Source organism: Kryptolebias marmoratus, linkage group LG2 (genome assembly GCF_001649575.2).
Source record: "Kryptolebias marmoratus isolate JLee-2015 linkage group LG2, ASM164957v2, whole genome shotgun sequence".
Classification (NCBI taxonomy): Eukaryota; Metazoa; Chordata; class Actinopteri; order Cyprinodontiformes; family Rivulidae; genus Kryptolebias; species Kryptolebias marmoratus.
In genome coordinates this window covers 162918-174787 of record NC_051431.1, presented here as the reverse complement: position 1 = coordinate 174787, position 11870 = coordinate 162918, and the positions used below count along the sequence as shown (strand labels likewise).

The window sequence follows — 11870 nt, the reverse complement described above, 5'->3', positions numbered from 1 at the left end:
TCTACATCAGCCCACACCTGTTTACTCTCATCTACATCAGCCCACACCTGTCTCCTCTCACCTACATCAGCCCACACCTGTCTACACCTTTGCAGTTCAGTTCTGTTGACCAGAAGAAACGTTTTACCGTCACAGGTTGTTGGAACGTGACCTGCCCACGACTCATTACCTGTCAGAATGATGACCTGCATGTGTTGGTGTTACTTCCTGTTTGTTGTGTGTGTGTGTGTGTGTGTGTGTGTGTGTGTTTCTGTTGACACGTTTTGTTTCTGTGTTCAGTCGAACAGGTGACGAACGTTGTTCTTTACTCCAATGACAAATATGTGAAATCTGTGGCCAGAGAAGAGACAGAGTGAGTTTCTGTTGTCTCACAGGAAACATGGCCTTCACGTGGAAGGCTTTTTGTGTTTATGTCTTTATGTCTCTGACAGGGACTCTGTGCCCTCCGGGACCACCCTGAAGAAGGACTACACCCTGTACCCGCTGCTGGCGTACAACAAGGAGCGCAGAGGAATCGCTCTGGATGGACGACTCAAACATGAAGACACCAACCTGGCTTCATCCAGCATGTAGAGACACAAACTCACACACTCTGCTGTTAATGTGCCGACACTGCAGAGCCCCCATTCAGGTCCTGAAGGACGGGTCCACAGACCAGTTCTCCCTCTGATCCGATCAGAAGTGTCAGATCTGTCTGGACCTCTAGGCTCAGGAGCCACAGTGGAAACATCTTCCTGTAGGGCCAGGTCTTCTGGTTCTCGTCTGCAAAGAACGTTTGCTTCGAGCAAACTGAGACCAGAAAGACCTGAACCTGATGAAGGTGACATGAATCTGTGGTTCTGCCAAACCAGCAGAGTCCTCCGCTCAAAGGTTTACTTCAGGCGTTGCTCAGCAGCTTCAACGTGTTTGACTAAAACAAACAAAGTTCTGACCGTAGACAGCAGGGGGCGCTGCAGATGCTGCTGAGTGAGGAGATCTGATTTCTGTGTTTCAGTGTGAAGCAGGAGGTCCTGAAGGAGGTTCAGGGGATGCTGGTCTCCTACAAGGTGGTGCTGAAGATGATTGCGTCTGGGTGAGTGTGCGCCGCTCGGCATGCTGGGAAGGTTTTGTTCCTCAGTGGCAGGATGAGCCCTGTGAACTGATTGTGTCTCCTCTGTTTGCTGCTGCTCACCAGGATGGTGGGCTCCAGGTACGTGCACGCTCATACTGTCAGTGTGTGTGTGGGTTTCAGCTGACGTGCACGCTCACAGCTCTGTGTGTGTTTCAGTGACGTGTCCCTGGAGGTTCCCTTCAAACTGATGCATCCTAAACCTGAACAAGGTAACGACCCACACACCTGTAGCTCCGCCCCCTCAGCACACCTGCAGAGTGTCTGAACTCAGAACCAGGACCTGATAGTGTCTCTGAACTCGTCGCCTGAACCTTTTTGCTTCAGATAGTTCGAAGACATCCTGAGTTTAACTTTCAGGAAACATCTTATCAGTATATTGATCATCGATCGATTAGCGGTTCAGGTTTGTGTTTAACTGAAACTTTGAACAAACAGAGGTTTGTATGTCTGTTCTGCTCTCTGTTCAGTAAAACTGCATCATTTTCATACTTTTATAAACTTTGACTGAACTAAAACAATTAAAAGAATTAAAGTTTTTATAAAAAAACTTATGAAGTCATTAATCAGAAGGAAGGGCTCCAGAGATAAACTCTTGGTGTTAAACCGTCTCTTCTCCTTTTTCTGCTGCTGACCTTCAGGTAAAGACAGGTGAGGTTTCTGTTCGATCACATGACCTTTCAGCCTCTCCTGTAGAATAAAAGCTGAGAGTTTGGCTCTTCAGTCCACGCCTGTTTTCTGTATCTGGAGAAGGGTTCTGACCGTGTTCCTGCTGGTCCAGACATCTGATCAGGAGGCACCTCATGGATCTGCCCTGGAGGAAACCCCGGGGCAGATCCTGGGAATTTATATCCTGTCTGGTCTGGGTCTTCAAGACCCGACTGGTTGGATGATGGATGGATGAACGGTTGGATGGATGGATGGATGGATGGTTGGGTGATGGATGGACAGACAGATGATGGATAGTTGGTTGGATGATGGACGGACGGTTGGACGATAGACGGTTGGATGATGGTTGGACGATCAGTGGTTCTCGGGGCAGAACCTTCCTCTGAAGCTGTCCTGTGTTCCCTGCAGTGAACCTGACGACATGGTGTTTGAGGATGGATGGATGATGGATGGATGGATGGTTGGATGATGGATGGATGGACGGTTGGACGATGGACGGTTGGATGATGGTTGGATGATGGTTGGATGACGGTTGGACGATCAGCGGTTCTCGGGACAGAACCTTCCTCTGAAGCTGTCCTGTGTTCCCTGCAGTGAACCTGATGACATGGTGTTTGAGGACTTTAAACGGGCCTACCTGAAGGGCGTCGTCTACGGAGACGATGACGAGTCCCCCGCCGAGGCCTGAACTACAAAGATGGCTGCCAGCGGCCGGAGCTGATCACAAACACCAACCGGTTCATGGCTAACGTGTCTCTCGGCGTCTCTTTGTTTCTTCTTAGTGTTTTGTAGCAGAAACAAACTTATATTTGATGATGTTTCTGTATTTCTGACAGTGTTTTAGTGACACTGACAGTTTGTAGTTTCTTCTTCTGCTGCTCCTACAATAAAGAAACTTCCTGTTGACAGCAGTTTGCATGTTTGAGTCTTTTGCATTTGGTTTGTCTTTTGGCTGGTACGACCGAATCGTTTGAAATAACCTGGAATCGTTTTCTGTCCCGTTAAAGGTACAGATTATTTTGAACCACAGTCATGTGGTCCCCCCCTTTTCAGTTTTATTTATCTATTTATTTATTTTTTCTTCAACTTGTCCTGGGGGCAGGTGCTGCGGGCGGATGTTTGTTGTTAATTGTTGATTTAAAATGTAAAAACCCCATGAAACAGAGTTAAATAAAGGACTAATAGACTGACAGCTGGGGGATTTATTGGAAACAGATTCTCGTCCCTGACAGTTTAAACACGACTGATTAGTTAAAGTTATAACAACCGTCTTCACACATGATGACACATTTCACACTGAGGGACATTCTGTCTCCAGACAAGGTCCAGCTGTAACACTGACTCTTAAAATACAGCATGTATGGACACAAACAGAAGGATCAGAACACATTTTAATATTATGCAGTAATACTGTAGTACTACAGTGCACAAACATGGTAATACTGAAACCTGCCTGTAGTTGTTTCTCGTGTTCTGCCACCACAAACCTGTCCACCTTCAGGTGGAGCAGCATTACTTTAAATTATTAGAAAAGATCAGAGAAACTCAGGGTTAAACCTTAGAGCTTTTGGAGTCTGATCTGACCCATTATTTTGCTCTCACTTTTGTATTTTTTGAAGGGATCATTTAAACCGAATGTTAAACTAGATAAAGCAGTTATTTATTAGTTTCTGTCAGCTGACAGTTTTTATTACATCTATGTGTTTTGATTTCAGAGGTTACTGTGTTTATATGGACTGAAGGTATATTATACCATAAATATCTGTATGTTTTTATAATTATAACTTCTCCTATCAGTTGTCATTCAGAGTTTGACCAGCAGAGGGCACTGCGCGCCGCGCTCAGCGCCTCCCCTGCGCCGCCCGCCGCCTGCCGCTGGGGGGCGCCGCCTCCCCGGCTCCTCCCGGGGGTCTGATGACAGGATGGCGGAGGCAGGGGGACCGGAGTCCATCGCGGCCCGGTGCCCGGACGAGTCGTCGGATAGCGAGCCGGAGCAGGAGCCCGGATCCCCGCAGAAACTCATCAGGAAAGTGTCGACGTCCGGTCAGATCCGCAGCAAGGTACGAGGGGTCAGAACCGGGCGCGTTTTACGGCCCGTCCGTGGCCATTCAGGGGACTGGGCCACACAGAGCCCCGGGCTGCTCCGCTCTGTCCGAGGCGGACCCGGTGCACCGAACTTCCGGAAAACAGCGGCTACTTTTAAACTTCATGCCTCGCGGGCCGGTTTCATAAAGTTTCAAACACGAAGGCAGTTATTTTCTGATGGCTTGGAGTTTGTGTTCTGATCCGGCTCAAACGGACCGGACCTGAGTTTGTTCCGCTTCATCTTTAACCGCCGCTTTGAGATCTTCCTCCCCCTCATCCTCCTCATCCGCTGCCCACTGGAGGCGCCCACTGCCGGCCTCCTCAGCCGCCTAAACCCGGAGCCCAGAACCAATCTGTAAGCTCCCGGTGGAATTTAATGATGCCGAATTAAAGGCAGGAAGTGTTTCTTATCTTCTGATGGTTTTAAATATCAGTTTGATAAAATATATATATTTTAGAGACAGATATCAGTTTAAATCCGCCGGGTTTTGAATGGAGTTTGGACCGAATATATCTGCCTCCGAGAGAATCCGGAACATTTCGGGGTCTGGACCAGAACCTCCTTACTAACGCTGCCAGTAAACGATTTAACGGGAACAAATGGTTCGGTTTTGGTTCAGGTTCGGGTGGAAGACGGTTCTGTTTGTGGCGTTTTTACTAAAATAAGCTGCGTGTAGCACGATGCTAACTTTAGTTTACAAAAATAAAAAGTCCACAGAGAAAAATAGTCCCGAAAACGAACCACCGGCCGCTCCGGGCTGAAGTCCTGGTCCGGTCCGGTTCGGTTCGGTTCGGTTCGGTTCGGTTCGGTTGGTGTTCAGGCAGATGTGGGCTGTGTGGCCGGGGGATGACGTCTCCAGAACCCGTTATTGTTTCCCGTTAGCGTCGGTGAGATCTAACGGGCCTCCTGGGGTTCGGTTCGGGTTCCGTTCAGCTGCAGCGGGTCTCGCGGGTCAGAGTTCTGTCTGTGAGTAGCGGGTGATCGTGTTATTGATTATTGATCAGCTGGTTACTACGCAGCTTCTGCTGCTGCGTTCAGGGACACGGAAAAAGCTCGGAAACTCCAGAGTCCGTCATTTAAAAAGTTTAAGAGCTGTGTAAACAGTTACTGATATTATTTTTTCTGTTTTTAAGAACTCCTTTTCATCTGATGACCTTTTAAAATTTATTTATTTTATTGTGCTATTGTCCGTAATATGACTCAAACCACAAATTTATATTAAAAAATAAACAATTACCATTAAAAATCTGAGGTTTATGTATCAGGATCAAATAAATAAATCTCCATCTGGAGTAAAATGTTTTAAATCCAGACAGCTTGTTTATTTTTATTAAAACACCAAACTGTTGAAGCTGTGAGTAAAGAACTGGTTCCTCTGACCCAGCAGAACCTGGGTCCAGCTCCTGACCCAACAGAACCTCCTCCAGCAGCAGAACTCTCAGTGGGTTCCTGGTTGTGGAGGAGTTGTGGCCCACTCTTCTTTTCTGCTCAGCTCTCTGAGGTTCTGGTTCTGGACCGTTCTGCTGTGTTTGTCACATCTGACTCCAGAATCAGCCCAAACCATCAGTCCTCCACCACCGTGCTGACAGCTGCAGTGCATTCTGGGTAAACATCTGTCCTCTGGTCTGGTTCTGAAATGAAGCGCCGGTGTTGACGAGCTAATTATTATATTTGGACATTAAATGGAGAATGAGGAGGAGGCAGAAGAGGAGGAGGAGGAGGAGGAGGAGGAGGAAGAGGAGGAAGAGGAGACCGCTGAGGATGACTCAGCCACACTGGTGGACTCTGACCTGACATGACCGACTCACATCACCTCAGAGACACACTGATGAGTTCAGGATTCTGTGGAAGCTGTGGTTTCCTGCAGTCCCTGAAGGCAGCAGTGTGACTGAAGCCTAGTTTCCGTTTAAAGCTGCTGTTTTCTATTAAAATGGTTCCATCCGTCGGGTCAGAGCTGGTTCTGTAAAAGAAAAAAACTGCAAAGAACCGGTTTGGTTTCCCACAGCCACAGAACCGGGTCAGAACCACATCGTTCTGTCACTTTAAACCGTCAGAGTCCTCTCAGGACCTGAGGAACCTTCAGATCCAGCCGACCCTCTCCTGGCGTCACTGTGAGAGATCCACAGTCAGCTGGACCTCCACTCAGACCTGCGTCCTCCTCTTCATCACATGATGAAGAGGAGGCTCTCATGATGAAGAGGAGGCCCTCACAATGAAGAGGAGGCCCTCATGATGAAGAGGAGACTCTCATGATGAAGAGGAGGCCCTCATGATGAAGAGGAGGCCCTCATGATGAAGAGGGGACTCTCAGAAAGACCAGAAACCTGGGAAACATCTGGTTTGTTAGAAGATGAGAAAAATCTTGATGTTTCTGATGTCACTGTTTTAGTCAGAACAGGTGAGTGAGTGAGAGAGTGAGAGAGAGAGTGAGAGTGTGATTGATTGAGTGAGTGAGTGAGTGAGTGAGTGAGTGAGTGAGTGAGTGAGTGAATGAATGAAACAAGAAGACTCAGTATTTTTGTAGCTGATATTAAATTTGAATCCTTTTAGAACCTGAACGAGTCTTCTCAGGTGAATTGGCCTTGTGGGCGGGGTCAGACTGCCCGGTGGCAGTTGTGGGCGGAGCCTCAGGGCTGCTGATCGCTGGCTTCTCACCTGGACCCCGGGTCCTGCTGAAGACCAGATGGTCATCTGAACACCTTCCTTAAACTTTGTGCTGCTTTCAGGCTCCTAATTTTATACGTTTTAAATGTTTTACCTTTAACGTAATTATATTTTAAAACCTTTAAAGGATTCCCTCTGGAAGAACCCGTCCAGCTCCTTCAGAAACTCTTAGAAACCTGCTTCAGCTGCTGCTGGCTGGTTTCAGCTACAGATCGGCTCATTTTAGCTGCTGTTTAACAGACGTCCTGCTTAAATAAAGGTTTAAATTAAAACGTAGCTCTGGTTTAGCTCATTTTAGGTTTTACCTGTCAGCATTCAGCTTCTCCAGGTTTTATTACACCCGGACACAGAAACCCTGGACCAGGTCTGGATGTCTTTAAATATGAACCAGTGATGATGATGGTGAGGCTCCGCCCCTCACTTCCTGTCTCTCTAACAGACGGTACTGAAGGAGGGGACGCTGCTGAAACAGACCAACTCGTTCCAGCGCTGGAAGAGACGATACTTTAAGCTGAGAGGACGGACGCTGTACTACGCCCAGACCAGCAAGGTGAGTCCTCAGGTGGGCGGGCGGTGGGCGGAGCCTGATCAGAAGTCAGTTCCTTCATCAGGACTGTTAAAGAGGTGAGTGCTGATTGGTCAGCTGTGGCTTCCTGTCTGTCTGCAGTCCATCATCTTCGACGAGGTGGACCTGACGGACGCCAGCGTGGCCGAGTCCAGCACCAAGAACGTCAACAACAGCTTCACGGTGAGTCCAGACGCTCATGGAGTCAGCTCAGGAAAACTGCACAACCACAGACTGACTTCCTGCTGGTTGTTGCATCACTTCCTGTCAGCTGCAGCTGGGAGAGTTTTCTTGTATTCTCTCATGTCTGGTTTCCATGGAAACGTTATTAACCAGCATCCTTAGCTTTTGATTGACAGCTCACTGAGCCTATAGGAGCTCCATGGCCACGCCCACAAGCTAAATGGTCATGGTTTTGTACCCGGTGTTGTGACGGGTTCTGTACCCGGTGTTGTGGCAGGTTCTGTACCCGGTGTTGTGACTGGTTCTGTACCCGGTGTTATGGCGGGTTCTGTACCCGGTGTTGTGGCGGGTTCTGTTTCTAAACGCAGCAGATGTGGACAGCATGGACTCTTCTGTTCTCTGGTTTGGGTTAAGTATTTGGATCAGAACCGTCCTGTGAAGAAGAATAAAAGCCGAAGTGAACGGAGCACAGTGTGGTTCCGATCCGATCCGGGCTTTGGGCCAGCCGCCGCTCCGGGCTGTGAGAACATTCCACAGCAGAACCAGAATGTCCATGTTTGGAGCTGAAATCTTCTGGGAAAAGTTCCGGTTTTGTTCTCCCAGCTGATGTCAGAGACCCGTTTGAGTTCTAACGGCACCGACCCGTCTGCTCGGTGGGTCGGTTTAGTCGTGAAAGAATTCAGAAACAGCCGAAGGAAGAACTTCGGCTGTTTCTTCTCCACCAACAGCTGAAACCTGATAAAGACCCGCAGACACATGATCCGCTCTCCGGTTCTCCGGATCTATTTCTGTCAGTGTGGGAACAGGAGTCCCATTGTTGAACATCTGAACAGGAAGTAGAGATCTGCGTCACACACACACACACACACACACACACACACCATCATCAGAACAGTACAGCTGTGTGTAACTGCGACTCAAACCACATCTGGGCTCAGCACTGAGACTGAAGTTCTGGAACCTCCTGGATCCGGTTCTGGAAACGGTTCCTGGGAGGTTTATCCGGTGTTGACCGGAGACGTGAACTTGTCCACGATGCTGTTCAGATTGTCTGACGCTCCCTGAATGCAGCGCGGATCAGAAGCTTTGGTAAAATGTGGACGCCGTCTCCCAGCTGCTGTTCCGTCTGTGGATGTTCTGAAACGAGGAAGATGTGTATTTTTCTGCTGATCAGCTGATCTGCGTACCTGTGTTCCAGGTGATCACCCCCTGCAGGCGCCTCATCCTGTGTGCCGACAACAGGAAGGAGATGGAGGAGTGGATGGCGGCGCTGCGCAGCGCCCAGAACAGACAGAACTATGAGGTGAGAGCAGTTCTCCCCTGTGTCCTCCAGGTGAGTGTCAGGACCTGCAGCTCACCTGTCTCTGTCCCCCAGTCCACCCAGTACAGCATGGACCACTTCAGCGGGATGCACAACTGGTACGCCTGCTCCCACGCCAGACCCACGTACTGCAACGTGTGCAGGGAGGCGCTGTCTGGCGTCACCTCGCACGGGCTGTCCTGTGAAGGTAAACAACAACAACAAACACCGGATTTCTGTTTGTGGCAGATCAGCATGTTGTCTCTGACACACACTTCTTTGTGTGTGTGTGTGTGTGCGTGCGTGCGTGCGTGTGCGTGCGCGCTCTGCAGTGTGTAAGTTTAAGGCTCACAAGCGTTGTGCGGTCCGAGCGACCAACAACTGTAAGTGGACGACCCTCGCTTCTATCGGGAAGGACATCATCGAGGACGAGGATGGGGTGAGACACGCACACACACCGGTGACCTCTGACCCCGCCCTTGGTTTCCTCAGCTGTCTCCTCACCTGGTTTCTTCAGGTGTCGATGCCTCATCAGTGGTTGGAGGGGAACCTTCCCGTGTCGGCCAAATGTAGCGTGTGCGATAAGACGTGCGGCAGCGTCCTCCGGCTGCAGGACTGGAGGTGTCTCTGGTGCAAAGCCATGGTGAGACTCACAAACACGGGCTCAGGTGAACTCCTAACAGGTGTGCTGAACCTCAGGTGTGCTCTGTCTCCAGGTGCACTCAGCCTGTAAGGAGCAGCTGCCGTCCAAGTGTCCTCTGGGTCAGTGCAAAGTGTCGGTTATTCCTCCGACGGCGCTCAACAGCATCGACTCTGATGGTGAGGAACGCTGCTGCCCCCCGGTGGTGGAGTGTTGTCACTACAGCACGGTGAAACACCTGGCTGCGTGTCCAGTCTAACGTGAGCGTGCGTGTGCAGGTTTCTGGAAGGCGTCCTGTCCTCCGTCCTGCACCAGTCCTTTGCTGGTTTTTGTCAACTCTAAAAGTGGAGACAATCAGGGAGTGAAGTTCCTGCGGCGCTTCAAACAGCTGCTGAACCCTGCGCAGGTGTTCGACCTGATGAACGGAGGACCTCACCTGGGGTTAGACCCACACACACACACACAGGGTAATGGGAAGCAGACGCGTGGAGACTTTAAAGCTGTGTCTCTGTCTGGCAGCCTGCGCTTGTTCCAGAAGTTTGACACGTTCAGGATCCTGGTTTGCGGAGGAGACGGCAGCGTCGGCTGGGTCCTCTCTGAGATCGATGCTCTCATGCTGCACAAACAGGTGCCAAATATCCGCCTCGTTAGGCATCTCTGTGGGCTTAACGAGAGGCTGACGTGATCTGCCTTTCAGTGTCAGCTGGGGGTTCTTCCTCTGGGGACCGGGAACGATCTGGCTCGAGTTCTGGGCTGGGGTTCAGCTTGTGACGACGACACACAGTTGCCTCAGATTCTGGAGAAGCTGGAGCGAGCCAGCACCAAGATGTTAGACAGGTGAGGTGATGTCAGCCGTCTGACACCTGCAGTCCAGGTGAGGCCGTAACGTCTCCTTGTCCTGTAGGTGGAGCATCATGGTCTACGAGACAAAGTTGCCACGGCAACACTCTACCTCCACTGTGACCGAGGACTGCAGCGACGACTCTGAGGTAGTGTGACATCACTTCCTGTTGTTTGCGTGAGCTGTTTTGCCGTGGATAATAATGCTGATGGTTCTCTGACAGGTTCTCAGATCGTTTCTTCCTCCGACCCAGGTTCAGCAGATCCTCACCTACGAGGACTCGGTGGCCGCTCACCTGACTAAGATCCTGACCTCAGACCAGCACTCCGTGGTCATCTCCTCTGCCAAGTACGCCGGTGTTTCTGTTGCAGGTCCGCTGACTGCTGCGCCCCGGCTGTTCTCTAACGGGCTCGTTGTGTGTTTGGACTCAGGGTTCTGTGTGAGACGGTGAAGGACTTTGTGGCTCGTGTTGGTAAAGCCTATGAGAAGAACACGGAGAGCTCGGAGGAGTCTGAGGCCATGGCCAAGAAGGTACGACGTCTCTGTCATCGACTAACACAGCTCTAACCTGATGAGTCATGTCGGCGTTTTCGATGAGTCATGCTTGTGTTGCAGTGCGGAGTTCTGAAGGAGAAACTGGACTCTCTGCTGAAGACTCTGGATGAAGAGTCTCAGGCCTCGTCAGTCCCGCCCCCGGCTCCTCCCCCAACCATTGCTGAGGAGCAGGAGGAGGTGGAGGTGGTCGGCCTTCCTCTCCCTCTTCGTCCTCTCCCTCCCCCCCACGTCTCACCCACCTCCCCTCCCTGTTCACCGAGGACCACGGCTGCGGCGGCCATCTTTAAACCTCGAGAGCAGCTGATGCTGAGAGCCAACAGTCTGAAGAAGGCGATCCGCCAGATCATCGAGCACACGGAGAAAGGTGGGTCACCTGACTGAGTCCAGGTGTGTTCTGAGTCCAGGTGTGTGTTCTGAGTCCAGGTGTGTGTTCTGAGTCCAGGTGTGTGTTCTGAGTCCAGGTGTGTTCTGAGCCCAGGTGTGTTCTGAGTCCAGGTGTGTTCTGAGTCCAGGTGTGTGTGTTCTGAGTCCAGGTGTGTGTTCTGTGTCCAGGTATGTGTTCTGAGTCCAGGTGTGTGTTCTGAGTCCAGGTGTGTGTTCTGTGCCTGGGTTTGACGGTTCTGCGTGTGTTCCAGCTGTGGACGAGCAGAACGCTCAGACCCAGCAGCAGGTGTTCTCTGTGGGTCGGGCCGAGCAGCAGGTGGGTCTGGTGGAGGAGGAGGAGGAAGAGGACGTGGAAGAGGACCAGATGTCCCTGCAGTCCACCTGCAGCTCCAAACAGCGCAGCAGCCGTAGAGGTGAGGACCAGGTGCGACCCGTCCTGAACACACAGGTGCTCACCTGTCTGTGTCTCTGTGTCTTTAGTCAGTAAGACGCCCTGTGAGAAGCTGATCAGTAAAGGCAGCCTGTCACTGGGCAGCTCTGCTTCACTTCCTGTCCATACAGGAAGTAGGGACATCATGCCCATGCTGAACACAAAGATCCTGTATCCAGGTGAGCTGTTCTCTTCCTGTCTCCACCTGTGTGGATTTACCTGGAGGTGGTTTGAACTCTCTGTGTGTTTCAGGCTCTCTGTCGAGCAGCTCTGTCATCAGTCGGCTGCTGGTCAACGCCGACCCGTTCAGCTGTGACGCCGACAACATGTAAGACACCGAGCGCTCACCTGCAGACACCTGCAGACACCTGCAGACACCCGCAGACACCCGCAGACACCTGCAGACACCCGCAGACACCCACAGACACCCGCAGACACCCGCAGA

General features: G+C 51.0%; 2 protein-coding genes across 6 annotated transcripts in view; both read left to right on the top strand.

The window, feature by feature from the left end:
* LOC108250982 (S-arrestin-like) overlaps positions 1–2688 on the top strand; it is a 12051-nt gene extending 9363 nt beyond the window's left edge. For 2 of the 4 annotated variants that reach the window (XM_017441107.3, XM_017441108.3), the window contains exons 10-16: positions 280–352; positions 432–569; positions 995–1072; positions 1175–1189; positions 1268–1320; positions 1750–1759; positions 2372–2688. In XM_017441107.3, the coding sequence (XP_017296596.1) occupies positions 280–352; positions 432–569; positions 995–1072; positions 1175–1189; positions 1268–1320; positions 1750–1759; positions 2372–2465 (461 nt within the window). In that variant the 3' untranslated portion in view covers positions 2466–2688. Of the gene's footprint in view, positions 1–279; positions 353–397; positions 570–994; positions 1073–1174; positions 1190–1267; positions 1321–1749; positions 1760–2371 lie in introns of all 4 variants that reach the window. The other 2 variants (XM_017441109.3, XM_025002807.2) reach the window with 2 other exon arrangements.
* A 979-nt stretch (positions 2689–3667) lies between these two features.
* Positions 3668–11870, top strand: part of LOC108250980 (diacylglycerol kinase delta) — a 14882-nt gene continuing 6679 nt past the window's right edge. The window contains exons 1-18 of one of the 2 annotated variants that reach the window (XM_025002802.2): positions 3668–3837; positions 6967–7077; positions 7195–7275; positions 8474–8578; positions 8651–8783; positions 8908–9014; positions 9093–9218; positions 9292–9394; positions 9494–9656; positions 9735–9843; positions 9913–10052; positions 10120–10204; positions 10310–10404; positions 10488–10587; positions 10672–10975; positions 11247–11408; positions 11476–11604; positions 11678–11753. In XM_025002802.2, coding sequence (XP_024858570.1) covers positions 3700–3837; positions 6967–7077; positions 7195–7275; positions 8474–8578; positions 8651–8783; positions 8908–9014; positions 9093–9218; positions 9292–9394; positions 9494–9656; positions 9735–9843; positions 9913–10052; positions 10120–10204; positions 10310–10404; positions 10488–10587; positions 10672–10975; positions 11247–11408; positions 11476–11604; positions 11678–11753 — 2267 coding nt within the window. In that variant the 5' untranslated portion in view covers positions 3668–3699. Of the gene's footprint in view, positions 3838–6966; positions 7078–7194; positions 7276–8473; positions 8579–8650; positions 8784–8907; positions 9015–9092; positions 9219–9291; positions 9395–9493; positions 9657–9734; positions 9844–9912; positions 10053–10119; positions 10205–10279; positions 10405–10487; positions 10588–10671; positions 10976–11246; positions 11409–11475; positions 11605–11677; positions 11754–11870 lie in introns of both variants that reach the window. The other variant, XM_017441104.3, reaches the window with a different exon arrangement.